Source organism: Schistocerca serialis, chromosome 4, assembly GCF_023864345.2.
Source record: "Schistocerca serialis cubense isolate TAMUIC-IGC-003099 chromosome 4, iqSchSeri2.2, whole genome shotgun sequence".
NCBI lineage: Eukaryota > Metazoa > Arthropoda > Insecta > Orthoptera > Acrididae > Schistocerca > Schistocerca serialis.
The window spans coordinates 222,983,747-222,997,239 of record NC_064641.1 but is presented as its reverse complement, the minus strand read 5'-3'; the positions used below and the strand labels follow the sequence as shown (position 1 = coordinate 222,997,239).

Sequence of the window (13,493 nt, the reverse complement as noted above, 5' to 3'; positions counted from 1 at the left end):
GAGATCCAAATGGGAGACAATTTTACCTCCAGAATATTTTACCCAAGAGGACAGCACCATTTAGCGATTCAATAGAGTTGAGAGTTGCACGCCCCTGGGAAAAATTACAGCTGTGGTTTCCCCCTTTCTTTCAGCTGTTTGCAGTACCAGCACAGCAAGGCCATTTTGGTTGATGTTACAAGGCCAGATCGATCGATCGATCAATCAATCATCCAGTCTGTCGCCCCTGCAACTACGCATAGGCTGCTGCGCCTCCTCTCAATGGATACCTCTCCATTATGGTTGCATGTGCAGTACGGCTATCTGTATCGCTGAGGCACACAAGGCTCCCCACCAATGGCAACATTCATGGTTCATGGAGGGGGGTGAAAGATAATGTCTGAAATTTATTATTCTTGGCACACTCTTGTCACAGTGGATGTCAGAATACTAAATTCCTTACAGATTTCCAAAATCTAATATCCCATGTGTCCAGCTCCAACGACATTTCAACGTTCAAAATCTTAATTCCCGTCGTGCAGCCATAATCACATCAGAACCTTTGCACAAGAATCAGTTGAATACAAATGACTGCTCCACCAATGTACTGACCTTTTATACCTTGTTCATGCAATATTACTGCTGTCTGTATATGCGAAGATCGCTTTCCTTTAACTTTCGTCACCTCAGTGTACTTATGAATATCTCTGTTAATGTTCAAACCTTGACTGCTGATAACAAAAGTGATAAGTGAATAAATATACTGAGAGGGCACAGTTAATATTCTCAGCTGTTTAAAGAGATACCTGCATGATGAACACGTGTGAACTTCACACACAATTCAAATTATGTTCTTCTGTGAAATTAGCAGGTGCTTTGTGGAGGGGACTAGGCAGTTGTTTAGGCTACAGGGTCTCAGGAGAAACTACAGGAAAGGCTTCAGTCTCAAAGGATGCAGGGAAAACACAAGAAGATAGACATAGCAAATGTGGGCTTAGCCTTTCTGAAACACACAAATCTTTGCTTTGAAATAAAAGCAAACAACTAAAAGTGCCCTTGTTCCAAAGTGCACATCTTTGTACATCCATGAAACTAATATTGATGCTGGGCAGTGTTCAATACCATGTTACTACATCCAATACATTGTAACACCCATGTTACCCACCTTGGCAAGCTGTCCACAAGGTGGTGGAGATATTGCCAGTCAAGCCTTTCCCACTCTTCAATGGCTGCCTTCCTGAAGTCATGCAGTGTGTAAGAAGTGTTCCTACCATTATAAATAGCAAGTATCAATTGGTCCTAAGCATGCTCAATGTTCGTGTCAGTAGATATCCCAAGCCATTTCCCCGATTCATGTGTTCCAGGTGTTGTGTTCTCGTGCATTATTGTACTGAAAGATGAACCATTCACCAAAATATGAATTGTAGGGCTTGGCAATAGGTTGGAGGATCCTTCCCCCAATATTAAACATTGTTCATATACCCCTAAATAGTGATCAGGGCATTCAAAATCCATACATGACACCACCCCAAAACATGTCTGACCTGCCTCCTTGCTGCACCTGTGGGAATGCATGCCTGAGACATGCCACCGATATTTGGCTGCCTCCATATCTTCTAGGATGATGATCATTGGTTCCAAGTGTTGTCTTGCTCAACTTCATTACAAATATTAGGGGTTGTTTGTAATGGACGGAGGGACCAAGTTGGTCATGTGGAAATGATTATGTACCATCTGTTGACAGAGCTGCCCCAGTTTCCTCCAAAAAATGTTAGCACATAAATTAGCAGGTTTTCTTTGGAGCACCTGTGATCCACAATTTGGAAGTAGTCACCATCAGCTGTTGCTGTTAACTGCAAATGACAATGTTTTGAGTCTCACAGTGGGAACTGAATGTTCATGTGACAACATAGTCAATTTGGCACATTGTTACAAATAAACAATGATTTAATTTGTTTTTAATTTTATAACTGTAAAGCTAATATAATAACTAAATAATATGTCCACATTCAACATATACCACAATCTCAGTTATCGTCTTCTATTATAGAATTACATGCAAACGCAAATTCCAAAACAGATGGTTTTTGTTTACATTCAATTACTTTTACAGATGATTGTACCAAACACACTTTAAGTAAGGCAACTGGCTTGACAAGGATATTCTCAACTGCTGCTTTTGTCAGTGCTTTGTATATAATTGGCTGGAAATCATTCCATATGAGGACAGGTCAAATATTTTGCAGAATAACTTATGCTGACTAGAGTCTGTAATGCCCTCACAGTACCACATTCTTCTAACCATTATGGCACAACAGAGAACTGCTATTCTCAGTAATACTACATTAAGAACATACAAAAATGAAAAATATCTCAAAAGAGGTTAAAACCAGTAATTGGTATAATACTCATGAAGTTATTGCCTTTGTCAGTGCACTGACATGACATGAATAGCATTTACATCTACTATTGCTTTAAATTTCCCCTCTTCTGAATGTGCCTCCTCCCCCCCCCCCCCTTAAAGAGAACATACACAATATTCAAAGAAGACACCAATCAAGACTGATGAGGCTTTTCAGGCATTTCTCGTAACTTCCTCATATGTCTGCAATCTTCAATTAAAAATCTGAAACGGAAAGAAAAAAACCACATTAGTTCACTTTTTTTTCTTAACACTGAAATACAGTCAACATGCGTTGTGTGTGTGGGCATGCACACACATGCATGTGTGCTCAGTATCTGCTGTACTTAATCTTTTTACCTAAATGCTTTGTAAGTAGTTTGATTTTACCTGTGTCATCAGATTTGTTTGCTTCAAGAGTAGAGCATGTAAAGGGATATGCAAAAGTGTGTGACAGAAATTTCCAAATCCTATCAGTTACCATATGAATGATTATGAAAGTGTAATTATATGAATCATCATGATATTTAATTTGGCTACCTTCTTTTAAGATCATTCACAGGAATACGACTAGGAAACTGTCTAGTTAGATAGCCCTTACTGTCTTGGAAAATATTACCCCACCTCAGAAATAAAAATCTCAGATCTTAGCTGCTGCCATTATTATAAGCATTTGAGTACAGATAGTAAAATTTCCAAGTACAAAAGTTGAGATAAAAAAATTGTTTTTGTACTTTATGATATTTACTATTTGAATATGTCTATACAGTTACATTCAATGCCAACAATTTGAAATTAAAATGCATGAGAGGGAATTGTACTGATTTGATTCCCTGAAGCAAAACAAATGCTGTGGCAGTGCAAGGAACAATAATCAGTGAATAAGAAGTGCTGGTATTGATATATAACGTCACTGTCTGCCGGTACAAATGATACCCGTTTAACGATGGAATGACTAAAGGCAACGAGTCACTGAGCAGTCCTCAGGGTAAGTGTTAGAAAGACAGAAAACAAAACTGGCTGAAAGCTTAGCTACAAGTTCAATGCCCCAGGGACAGACATTGTACAAAAGATTTGCAATTATTCAATCTTCTGTAACAGTCCATCCACCTCTGCAAACCATTGCAAAATGGATAGCATTAGGTTCTCACATTGCTCTACATATTAATGTTTTTCCTATTCAATCTGCATATGGATCACAGTAATAATGACTGTTAGATGAATGTGTGTGCTGTAATTAGACTAATCTTGTCTCTGCAGTTCTTAGGCATACAATATGTACAAGATTTAGTATATTTCTATATTCCTCACTTAATTCTATTTCTTGAAACTTTGTGAGATAGCTGGTGACTACCTTGAAGTTACTTCTTCCATTCATGCATGAACTACACCTTTACTCCTTTCATTATACATATTTCGGCCCGGGCATTGGAGTACCATATTAAAATTGAATGTACAAACATGCAACAATGAATTTGTTCTATGGAAAGGAAAGTTTGTAACTCACCACACAGTGAAGGCACTGAATTGCAGACAGGGACAATGAAAAAGACGCTTTAAATATTAAAGCTTTCATAATAAGTTCTCCTTTTGCACATTCACACATGCACAATTCACTTTCACATGGCCACTGGCTAAGGGCACTGAAACCCAACTGCAAATGCATCTGACAGAGCAGCGGTCTGGTGGAGGTAATGAGGAGGTGTGAGATGGGGAGGAGTGATAGTATGGTAGGGTTGGAGGAAGGTGCTAGAGCTGCCTATCAAAGGGTGCATGGCCTCGGTGATGCAGGACAGGGCTGTTAGATGCAGTGTCAGGAGGCCACACTGGAAGGGGAGGGGGAGGTAAGATAAGCACAGCTTCTTATTAGTCATGCCCATGGAGAAAGTGGCATAGTGGATGCATAAATTTTATCTTTCAATATTAGAGAAGGAAAGTTGCTACTCACCATATAGTGGAGATGCTGAGTCGCGATAGGCACAACAAAAAGATTCACACAATTATAGTTTTCAGCCATTAAGGCCTTTGTCAGCAATAGACACACACACACACACACACACACACACACACACACACACACACACAGACGCAACTTGCACACACGTGTGCAGTCTCAGACGACTGAAACCACACTGTGAACAGCAGCACCAGTGCATGATGGATGTTGCAACTGGGTGAGGGAGTGGGGAGAGGGAGAGATAGTGTGGTGGAGGTGACGGATAGTGAAGTTTAGACAGAGGGCAGGAGAGAGGGTGGGGGTTAAGCAGCGGAAAGGAGAGAAATTAAAAGACTGAGTGTGGCGGTGAAATGGCAGCTGTGTAGAGCTGGAATGGGAACAGGGTTGGTTGTATATATAGGGTTGGTTGTCATGCCTAAATAGAATACAGCACAGTGGTTGCAGCTTAGCTGGTAAATCACATGACTGGTTTCACAGGTAGCCCTGCCTTTGACGGGAGAGGTGATGTGGGTGACCGGACTGGAGTAGGTGGTGGTAGGAGCTGCATTCTATGTAGGGATGACAACCAACAAGCTGTCTGTCCGCATGAATGGCCACCGAAAAACTGTGGCCAAAAAACAAGTGGATCACCCTGTTGCTGAACACGCTGCCAAACATGATATCCCTCATCTCAAAGACTGCTTCACAGCCTGTGCCATATGGAGCCTTCCAACAACACCAGCTTTTCTGAATTGCACAGGTGGGAACTTTCCCTGCAATACATCCTATGTTCCCGTAATCCTCCTGGCCTCAACCTTCATTAGTCACTGTCCTCACCCATCCAGCCCCCTCCCTGTTCCCATTCCAGCACTACACAGCTGTCATTTCACCGCCACACCCAGTCTTCTCCAGTCTTTTAATTTCTCTCCTTTCCACTACTTAACCCCCCCCCCCCACCTTCACTCCTGCCCTCCATCTAAAATGCAGCACTTCACTGTCCATCATCCCCTCCCCTCCATACTATATCTCCCCCTCACCCCCTAGCCTCCTCCTTACCCCCACCCAGTCGCCACTCCAATCATGCGCTGGTGCTACTGCACGCAGTGTGGTTTCAGTTGTCTGCAGACTGCGCATGTGTGTGTGTGTGTGTGTGTGTGTGTGTGTGTGTGTGTGTGTGTGTGCGTGTGCGTGGCCGCGCACGTCGATTGCAGGCCTCAATAGCCGAAAGCCATAATTGTGTAAATCTATTTGTTGTGCCTATCGCGACTCAGCATCTCCGCTATATGGTGAGTAGCAACTTTCCTTCTCTAATATTGTTACATTCCATCCTGGATTTTCCATTGTTTAAATTTTATCTTTCTGTTGACAGACGGGACACATTGACACTCTGTGCAAGTATTTGTTACATGTTATCTGCAGGCTGGCTTACAATGACAGCGCAACGTAAATATGTAATCGGGTAGTCTTTACATTCATTGTCGTCTTGCCAGTACTTCCAAGATGAGGGTGACTTGTGTCACTTACAGTTGAAAAGTGTTTGTTGTGCAAGTGCATTCAATCTGATGAGCCGCTTATGGCACATGTGTTGCCCTGGGAGTTAGTAGGTTGAAGTGTCAGTGTCAAAGCTATTTTTATAGATATGTCTGAACGTGGGGCGGAGTTCCTGAAATCTGACAGTATAAGGACTTCAGAGAATATGTAACTGTACAACTGTTGTGGATGTTTTAATCATGAACACTACAGTGGTTACAGCTTATTTGGTAGATTACACGGTTTCTTTTGCAGATGGCCTTGCCTTAGATGGGATAGGAGATGCCTGTGACATGACTGAAGTACATGGTACTGGGAGGATGTACGGGTAAGATCTTGTATCTAGGTCTGTTGCAGGGATATAAGCTATGAGGCAAGATGTCACTGCAGCTTTCACGATGAGTAGTCCCTCTCCAACTATGCCAGTGGCCTCACTAAGGCCTTCACAGATCAAAATTATCCTCCCAATCTTGTCCAGAACAGATCTCCCATCAGACCCACTGTCCGGTCACACAAAAGCACTCCTCTCATTACTTAGTACCACCCACAACATGAGCAACTGAATCACATTCTCCACCAGTGTTTTCATTACCAGCCTCCCCCCACCCTCCACCCCCCCTCCCACAGTGGTATTCACAGCCAACCGAACCTACACAATATCTTTATCTGTTCCTATACCACCTCTGCTCCAAACCCCTTGCCTCATGCCTCGTAACCCTGCAGTAGACCTAGACGCAAGACCTGTCCTATATATTCCCCCGCTACCACCTACTCCAGTCTTCTCACAGGTAACTTTTACTGCTCAAATGCGGGGCCACGTGTGAAAGCATCTATGTGACCTACCAACTTAGCTGCAACCACTGTGCCACTTTTCGTGAGCATGACAACTAGCAATCTGTCTGCCCGCATAAATGATCACTGTTAAACTGTGGCGAAGAGACAGTTGAACTACCCAGTTACTGAACATGCTACCCAACATGACGTGCTTAACTAGTTCACAGTCCATGCTATCTAGATTCCTCTTATCAATACCATCTTTGCTGGATTGTAGGATGTGTGTGATGTCCTTAGGTTAGTGAGGTTTAAATAGCTCTAAGTTCTGGGGGACTGATGATCTCAGATGTTACGTCCAATAGTGCTCAGAGCCATTTGCTGCATTGTACAGGCAGGAACTGTCCCTACCACGCATTCTTTGTTCTCATAACCCACTCACTTATCCTCTCCCTTCTCCCATTCCAGATGTGTAGTATTGGGGTGGTAGCAGGAAAGGGGATAGTTGGTGGGAGACAGAGACTAGTGAAAGTTTAGACTATGGGGGTTTCAAGAACTGCCAACAGTTCAGTAGCACAGCTGTCCCGGCTGACTCACAAGCAGGGGGCCCGAGTTCGATTCCCAACTGTGTTTGAGATTTTGTCTGCTTGGGGACTGAGAGTTGTGGTGTCATCATCATTGACACAAGTCGCCAAAGTGGCATCAAATAAAAAGACTTACCCTAGGTGGTCAAACAGTCTCAGAAGGGTTCTCCCAGCCAATACATCTTGCCCCTCCCCCTCCCCCCTCCCCCTTCCACTCCATTGCACAGCCGCCTGATGCTGCTCCTAACAGCCCTATCCTGCACCCACCAAGCCCTGCACCCTCTTATAAGCAGCGCTAGTATCTCGCCCCACCCCTTCTGTCCCTCTCCCTCACCGCCTCCTTATCCCCACCATCCATCTCCACAGAGGCAGTCCCAGCAGGGCTTCAGCACCCTGAGACACTGGTCAGGCGTGTGTGTGTGGGGGGGGGGGGGGGGGGGGGGGGGAGACATGAATGGCATTTTCTACTGCAGAAGGACTACTCTGACAGCTTTAATACTTCAGCAGTCTCTTTCATTGTGACTGTCTGTAGCTCAATGCTGGTTCTATGTCGAGAGCAGCATACTATCCTTTCCATACATCACTGAATTAAACCTTCCCTCCACCCCTTTTTTGTCTTATATGTGTCCTGATGACAGTAACACATGCTAGGTGTTTCGATTCCTAAAAACAAGTTTTTCTGGACAGTTTAATATCTGTAAGTTTCCATAGGTGGAATACAAGCGTTGGAAACAGTAAAGGTAATAATTTGCTGAGGCAAGCTGCAGTACTGTTACAGTGCAGCTGGTCACGGTGTGTGCGTGTGTTTTCTATATGAGGTCTCTCTGAAAGAGGATATTGTCCAGAAGTGTATCACATTTACAGTCTCGATTAAATGCCTGCTGACCACTCGACACCTTAATTCATTCCAATGTTCTTTTTCCACCCATGATTTTCTATAGTATTTATAACTGTTCCTAGGTTCTTTATATTGCAATAACTCTCTCACCACAGATTCTGCCAGGTATGGCTATTGTCACAACTTTCCAATAAGGCACAGGAACAACACCATCTCACATTGTACATTCCCTATTAATGCTAGCTTACAGTTTCCAACAACTGTCATTTCATGGTAGTAACCTGCATTTCCCAAGAACCAGACTATTAGACCAATGAGCACTTCCAACAAGCAGAAACAGATATGGTATATCCTGGGTACATCCTATTTTTCCTACGAGGAATTAAGTCCAAAACACGCCATTCTCAGCTTGCCGAATTGAACACTTAAGGTGCTGGAACGTCATTGTCTCTCATAATACATGACATCTGTTCAGAAAATAACTGAATTTTATTTTTTCTACACTTCTTTGTTAAAATTACAGATTATTGAACCTTGCCCCTTCAAAGTACTCCTCTTCCCATTTTGTGAAGCAGTTTTGGATAGTTTAATTTGAAATGGCCTTTAAGGTCTGTAATGAATATGACTCCATGTCATCAGTACTCTCAAAATGTTGTCCTTTGAGCACTGATTTTAACTTCAGAGATAAGGTGCCAAGTCTGGCAAGAGCAAGGAGGCTGCGTGAGAACAGGCATGATTTGTGGCACAAAACTACTCAATCAACAGATATGACTATGCGGGCACATTGCTGTGGTGCGAGAACCAGGAGTTGTGTTGCTACAGCTCTGGTCTCCTTTTGCAGATTTTTTCCCCTTCACATAACCATTGCAAAACAGTCAATCGGCAATTTTCATGCACGACATCTTTGATATTTCTGGATCATCGGTTGAAGTACGAGTCATCACTTGAAGTGGAAGGCCTTCCTGGACAAGTATCATCTACGTTTGGTTGCTGACCACTCTGAAATTATGAAAACCATTTGTAGTAGGGTGAGCTAAACTGTGACTTTCTGATACCAGGCACTGGCAGCATATCTGCTAACTAGTATTTCTGGCCAGGTGAACTGTGTCAATGCAACCAAGTTATATGTTCTCTCCTGCAAAGTGTGCAAACTGAGTATTTCAACAGTGTGTTGTTGGAATCATTACTCGATTTGAAAGGGGAGTGAAATACACTGTGAGTGAATAATGAAAATTCCATTCTCCCTTTGTTAAAGCTGTCCCTTATCCTTAAATTTTCAGCAATGCAGTTGCTGATAAAGACTTGGTTATGTGCTTTAAGGTTGATGATATGCAAGTGACGAGATGAGGAAATACAGCCCTTGCAGTTGAAAGTCGACACTGTGAACAGTTTAAGTGCAATGCTTGAAGATAAATCCAAATTTCAAAATGATGGAGAACACCAATCAGTCCTTTTCTTTCAGGCTTTATTAAAGCAAATCTAGATTTCGGCTAGTAACTACTGATTACCAGTGCAGCATTTCAGAGTTTTAATACATGCCATAGTACATCAGTCCCCTGTTGTTTGGGCTCCTGTCAAAGTTCATTCCAGACAGGAGCCCAAACAACATGGGATTGATGTACTATGGCGTGTATTAAAACTCTGAAATGCTGCACTGGTAATCAGTAGTTACTAGCCGAAATCTAGATTTGCTTTAATAAAGCAAAGGTGGCCTGCACCTCAATAGGCATGGGAAGGAGAGGCTGGCTAAGCTTATAGGTGACAGTGTAGTGGGTGGTGGTGGTGGTGGTGGTGGTGGTGGTGGTATCACTCATGGAAAAATTCCTATTGTAGTTGGTGTTAGAGCTGCACCTTTTTTAGACTGAAGTCAGCTGATAGGTATACCTGCTTAAAGGAAGTGCCTCTAACTAAGGGCTCACCTCCAGAGGACGCAATGTTTCCAAGTAGAGAAGGAATTAGCATATTTCATCAAAATATAAGAGGTATTAGAGATAAAGTTAGTGAACTGCTAATAGATGTTAACTCTGAAATTATTGGTATATCAGAGCACCACTTAAATAATTTGATAATTCAGAGGCTTCCTTTACCAGGCTACAGATTAGCTGGCTGTTTCTCAAGGAGTTCCTTGCGGGGTGGGGGAGTGGCTCTGTACGTAAAAAACAGTATTTCATTTGAGTCCATAGACATATCACGACACTGCAGTGAACAGATATTTGAAAGATGTGCAGCATTAGTTGAATTTAGTGAAACTAAACTTCTAATTGCTGTTGTTTATAGGTCCCCTAACTCCGACTTCAGAGCATTTTTGCTTAAGCTAGAGAGGGTTCTTGATTCACTTTGTAGGAAGTACCAGAACGTAGTTCTATGTGGTGACTTCAATATTAATTTTGTACATGATTGTGCAAGAAAAAGGATGTTGGTAGATCTCCTAAATTCATATGATCTGATGCAAACTGTGTTTTTTCCAACTAGGGTGCAGGGGAACAGTAGCACAGTCATAGACAATATTTTTATTCATTCCTCATTACTAGATGGGCATTCTGTTAGTAAAAGGGTGAATGACCTTTCAGACCATGATGCACAAATTTTAACACTAAAAGGTTTTTGTACTCTAACCAATGTCGTATTTAATTACAAACTACGTAGGAAAGTTAATCCAACAGCAATAGAGAGTTTTTCAAAACTTGTCAAGGAACAAGAGTGGCAAGATGTTTATAGTGCCGATAATATAGATGATAAATACAATGCTTTCCATAACACATTTCTCATGCTCTTTGAGAGTTGCTTTCCATTAGAACATTCTAAATGGGGTACTAGCAGTAATGGACAGCCCAGTTGGCTGACTAGTGGGATAAGGATATCATGTAGAACAAAGCGGGAATTATATCAAAATGTTAGAAGTAGTCACAATCAAGATACAGTAGCCCATTACAAACAGTATTGTAGGGTGCTTAAAAATGTTATTAGCAAGGCAAAAAATATGTGGTATGCAAATAGAATAGCTAATTCACACGATAAAATTAAAGCCATATGGTCAGTTGTGAAGGAAGTGTCTGGTCAGCAGCACAAGGTTGACGATATAAAGTCATTTTGCAGTAATAATATTTCTGTTACTGATAAATCTGATATATGTACAGTATTTAACAACCATTTTCTGAGCATTGCTGGTGAATTAAATAAAAATTTAGTATCTACAGGAAATAATATAAATTTCTTAGCATATGCCTTTCCGAGATTGACGTCTGAAATACTCCTCTGTGATACAGACAAGAGGGAGATTGAGACAATAATCAAATCGCTGATGACTAAGGACTCTCATGGTTATGATGGAGTGTCTAGTAGAATATTAAAGTACTGTGCTGCACATGTTAGCCCTGTATTTAGCCATATTTGTAATTTTTCCTTTAGGAATGGTCAGTTTCCTGAGCGATTAAAGTACTCAGTAGTAAAGCCGCTTTATAAAAAGGGAGAAAGGGATAATGTAGATAATTTTAGACCTATTTCTATGCCATCAGTATTTGCAAAAGCTATCGAAAAGGCTGTGTATGTAAGGTTAATTGATCATTTTATATCACACGATTTGCTATCAAATATAAGTTCGGCTTTAGAAGTCGTTTGACAACTGAAAATGCTATATTCTCTTTTCTCTGTGAGGTACTGGATGGGATAAACAAAAAGTTTCGAACACTTGGAGTATTTTTTGATTTAACAAAGGCATTTGACTGTGTTGATCACACAATATTGCTCCAGAAGTTGGACCATTACGGTATAAGGGGTTTAGCTCACAATTGGTTCACCTCTTACTTTAGCAACAGGCAGCAAAAGGTCATTATTCACAATGTTGATAACGGCTGTGATGTGGGATCTGAGTGGGGTACTGTCAACTGGGGGGTGCCCCAGGGATCAGTGTTGGGGCCGCTCCTGTTCCTTATTTATATAAATGATATGCCCTCTAGTATTATGGGTAACACTAAAATATTTCTGTTTGCTGATGACACTAGCTTGGTAGTAAAGGATGTTGTGTGCAACATTGACTCGGTTTCAAGTAGAGCAGTACATGACCTCAGTTCATGGCTTGTAGAAAATAAACTAACGTTAAATCACAGTAAGACTCAATTTTTACAGTTCCTAACACACAATTCAACAAAACCTGACGTTTTAATCTCACAGAACGGGCATATGATTAGTGAAACTGAACAGTTCAAATTCCTAGGTGTTCAGATAGACAGTAAGCTGTCGTGGAAAGCCCACATTCAGGATCTTGTTCAAAGACTTAATACTGCCATTTTCACTATTCGAACGGTATCGAAAGTGAGTGATATTTCGACACGTAAATTAGTCTACTTTGCTTATTTTCATTCACTTATGTCGTATGGTATTATGTTTTGGAGTAACTCTTCCCATTCTAGAAGGATATTTTTGGCTCAGAAATGGGCGGTTCGGGCAATAAGTGGTGTGAGTTCACGAACCTCTTGTCGACCTCTTTTTCACGAGTCTGGGTATTTTTACATTGGCCTCTCAATATGTATATTCCTTATTGTAGTTTCTTGTTACCAATATTATTTTATTTCCAACAATAAGCAGCTTTCACTCGGTTAATACTCAGCAGAAATCAAACCTCCATTTGGATCAGACTTCCTTAACTCTTGTGCAAAAAGGTGTGCAGTATACTGCTGCATCCATTTTCAATAAGCTGCCACTCGAATTCAAAAATCTTAGCAGTAATCTACGCGCTTTCAAATCAAAACTGAAGAGTTTCCTCATGGGTCACTCCTTCTATTCTGTCGAGGAGTTCCTTGAAAAATTAAGATGATTCTCATTGTATTGCTGATAGCGTTTGCTTAAACTTATGGACTGATTTTCTTTCAGGTTCATGAACATTTATTTTTATCTGTTATTACTTTTTATGTTGTAAGTTCATGTACTGACACGTTCCATGACCTTGGAGATTTGCTCCTCAATTTGGTCCTACGGAACTTGACATTTAAATAAAATAAATAAAAATAAAATAAAAGCCTGAAAGGAAAGGATGAGTTGATCTGTCGTTCTCCATAATTTTGAAAGTTGGATCACAGTCCTGATGGAAGGTAACTTGATATGTGCAAATGTTTACCTGTGTATTGTTGTGCTGAAAAACATCAATCTTATGTATACACTACAGTTACACATTTGATAAAATTTACATAGTGGAACACTCCCTCCCCCCCTCCATATTTCATAGTTAATGTATGATACACGTGTATAAAAAGCATCAATATGCTAACTGGGGCGTTCTCCATTATCTAATATATGTTCTCCAAATTTACCTGGCAGCTTTAGTTTTCCATGATGAAAAGAGCATTAAGCGTGTTTAAATATGGTCCGAATATAAACATTAGGCTACATTCTAATTCAGTCTGTTACCACATCCTTTATTTGGAATTCAAATATGTTGGCTACACCAGCTCTCAACTG

The 13,493-nt window shown here is 41.1% G+C and overlaps 1 protein-coding gene across 1 annotated transcript in view; it reads right to left on the bottom strand.

Annotated features, from left to right (window-relative positions):
* Window positions 1-1,892: 1,892 nt before the first annotated feature.
* The window catches only part of LOC126473333 (post-GPI attachment to proteins factor 3), a 115,667-nt gene continuing 104,066 nt past the window's right edge, over window positions 1,893-13,493 (bottom strand). The window contains exon 7 of the mRNA XM_050100318.1: window positions 1,893-2,605. Within this exon, the coding sequence (XP_049956275.1) occupies window positions 2,536-2,605 (70 nt within the window). The 3' untranslated portion in view covers window positions 1,893-2,535. The remainder of the gene's footprint in view (window positions 2,606-13,493) is intronic.